The 2,308-nt window shown below is 32.9% G+C and overlaps 1 protein-coding gene across 1 annotated transcript; it reads right to left on the minus strand.

Annotated features, from left to right (window-relative positions):
* Nucleotides 1-222: 222 nt before the first annotated feature.
* On the minus strand, nucleotides 223-688 carry LOC102667884 (tripeptidyl-peptidase 2). Its single transcript, XM_014762699.2, has 2 exons — nucleotides 557-688; nucleotides 223-465 (listed from the first exon to the last, which is right to left on the minus strand). Exons 1-2 carry the CDS (start codon nucleotides 617-619, stop codon nucleotides 223-225), a joined length of 306 nt encoding a protein of 101 aa, XP_014618185.1. The 5' UTR covers nucleotides 620-688.
* Nucleotides 689-2,308: the final 1,620 nt, after the last annotated feature.

Raw genomic sequence — 2,308 nt, forward strand, 5'->3', positions numbered from 1 at the left:
TGAGACAGGAATCAAACAGACCCACAATTTCTCACCAATTTATTTCTAACAGAATAGCTACGGACTCTAATTTATGTTCTTTCCTTAAGGATGTTAACTAGTGTGGCATAGTTAACTCTTTAATTTCTCATCAGTTTTATAAGATTACAAGTCATCAGTAATTGGTTTTCCCATCTTAAATTCATTCTACAAGTTTAAAAAGACCTGACTCAATCATTGTGATCAACAATGCACAACAAATTTATCAATGAGGAAGTTTTGAGAGAAGTGAATATACCAAGTGTATTCAAGCTCATCAGATGGAGGTTCAACAACACAATGAGCACCAACAACCATAGCAGGAGATACATATGCGCCAACACCTATGATACTGGAAGATGTACCACCAGGTGCACCAACAGTGCTCAATCTTGGCCCGCTATTACCAACACTGCTCACAAATATCAGACGATGTTTGTTCACTTCCTAGAAGTAAACCAACCAAAATAAAAACTAAGAATAGATAATGACAAATAAATGATATAAGTATTTAGCTAAAATAAGTCTAAGAAAATACCTCATTCACAAGATCAACAAAGCGCCCATAGTCTGATAGTAATGTTGCTTCAACATAACTCATGTTGATAAGGTCACAGTTATGCTAAAAAAGAAATATTGCATGCCCATCATTAAAAGTCCTACTTATGCAGGATGTTATAAGAACCTAAAACAAACTCAGTTCATCAAACACACAAAAATAAAAGGCAAATCATATTGCACTTAGTTGGTTTAATGGATCCTGGTAAGAGTGGATCAGACTCAACGGTGGCAGAGAAGCATTGTTGCATCAAAGTATGAATTGGAATCAATTAATCATACAACATTCTGATTGGTTAAATTACAATTAACCCAATCAACAATACCAAATAACTTACATTGTCAAAAACATTATTATTCTCATGCACTGATGACACAGGTGGATCAGCTTGATCCTTAGAAGTATATTAACTAACCCTGTTAGTAACTAATGCATTGAATCTTAAAATATTCAATAACTCATTCAACCTTACCTGAAGGTCAAAGGTAGGAAGCTTAGCAACAATAGAATTGATTAATGCCTTATCTTGAGATAACTGAGAAATAGAATAGTGTGTATTTCCAGGGACTACCTTGAACCTGGAGGCTATCCTTTTTCCCAATACATGATCAAGAGCTTTAGGTATCTCTTGGATAAAAAACTCTTTCATGCATAATTATAAATATGACACCATTAAAAAACTTTCCAGGGACAACGATAATAACACTGATTCTATGAAATTTATTATCTAGACATCATACATGTTCAACTTAATTTGGAATTGTACTTGCACTTTCATTTCCACAACCAACACAAAAAATAGTCAAAGCCTCTCCATCAACCTTCCTGTTACATTTGGGACAAGCATCATAAATCAAACCATTGGCTACCAACAATTTTGTTATAGTAGCCACAATCACACACATACACTCCTACAACAAACACATGACATGAAATCATAAGTAAATACAAAATTTGTGTTAACATACAATTGTTGATATGATGCTAAATCAGAACCGACTAATGTATAATAATTAATTCAAATTCAAACCTTTTCACTTTGCTGACTTCATCAAAATATATCATTTTTGCATTATGCATAAAGTGATCTCCAACAGAATACAATGAAGACTCTGAAATCTAGCTTCCTCTTTGAGTACAATGAATCATTGTTAACTAACTTGGATCCATACTAAAATAAAGAAACAAATGCAATTATAAGTAAACTGCAAGTATGCATAACTACATCATAACATAGATTTCATCAGCATGAAGAAGATAATCGATCCTTGAAGTCCACAATCTCCTTGAAGTCACTATTCATAAATATCTGGGAACCATCATTGAATTCTGTATTGATATAGGACAAGTGCCTATATTAAAGGAAACATTCATTACATTAATAATTGGTTACATAGAATCAAACATTTAAACTGAATGTTCAAAACGAATAACCTCTAGGTTCTTTGATTTTAGCCATAGACAACAACAACAACACTGGCCTAATAACATGGCTATCCAAACATTCCTTAAGCTCCATAGCAAGTGCCTCCCACAAAGACCAACTGATGATACTTTCACAGTGTCACATAAAATGCAAGTAACATTAAAAAACTTATGAAACTAATAAATGTTTCTAACAACTTCTGATTCTTATAATAATAAACTAATGAATATAATTCATCTTTCATTGTGAAAACCACTTTCTTTGGCTTGCCATGCTGATTCCATTGACCAATTTAAACAATCTCA

The sequence above is a fragment of the Glycine max genome, chromosome 10, assembly GCF_000004515.6.
Source record: "Glycine max cultivar Williams 82 chromosome 10, Glycine_max_v4.0, whole genome shotgun sequence".
Lineage (NCBI taxonomy): Eukaryota > Viridiplantae > Streptophyta > Magnoliopsida > Fabales > Fabaceae > Glycine > Glycine max.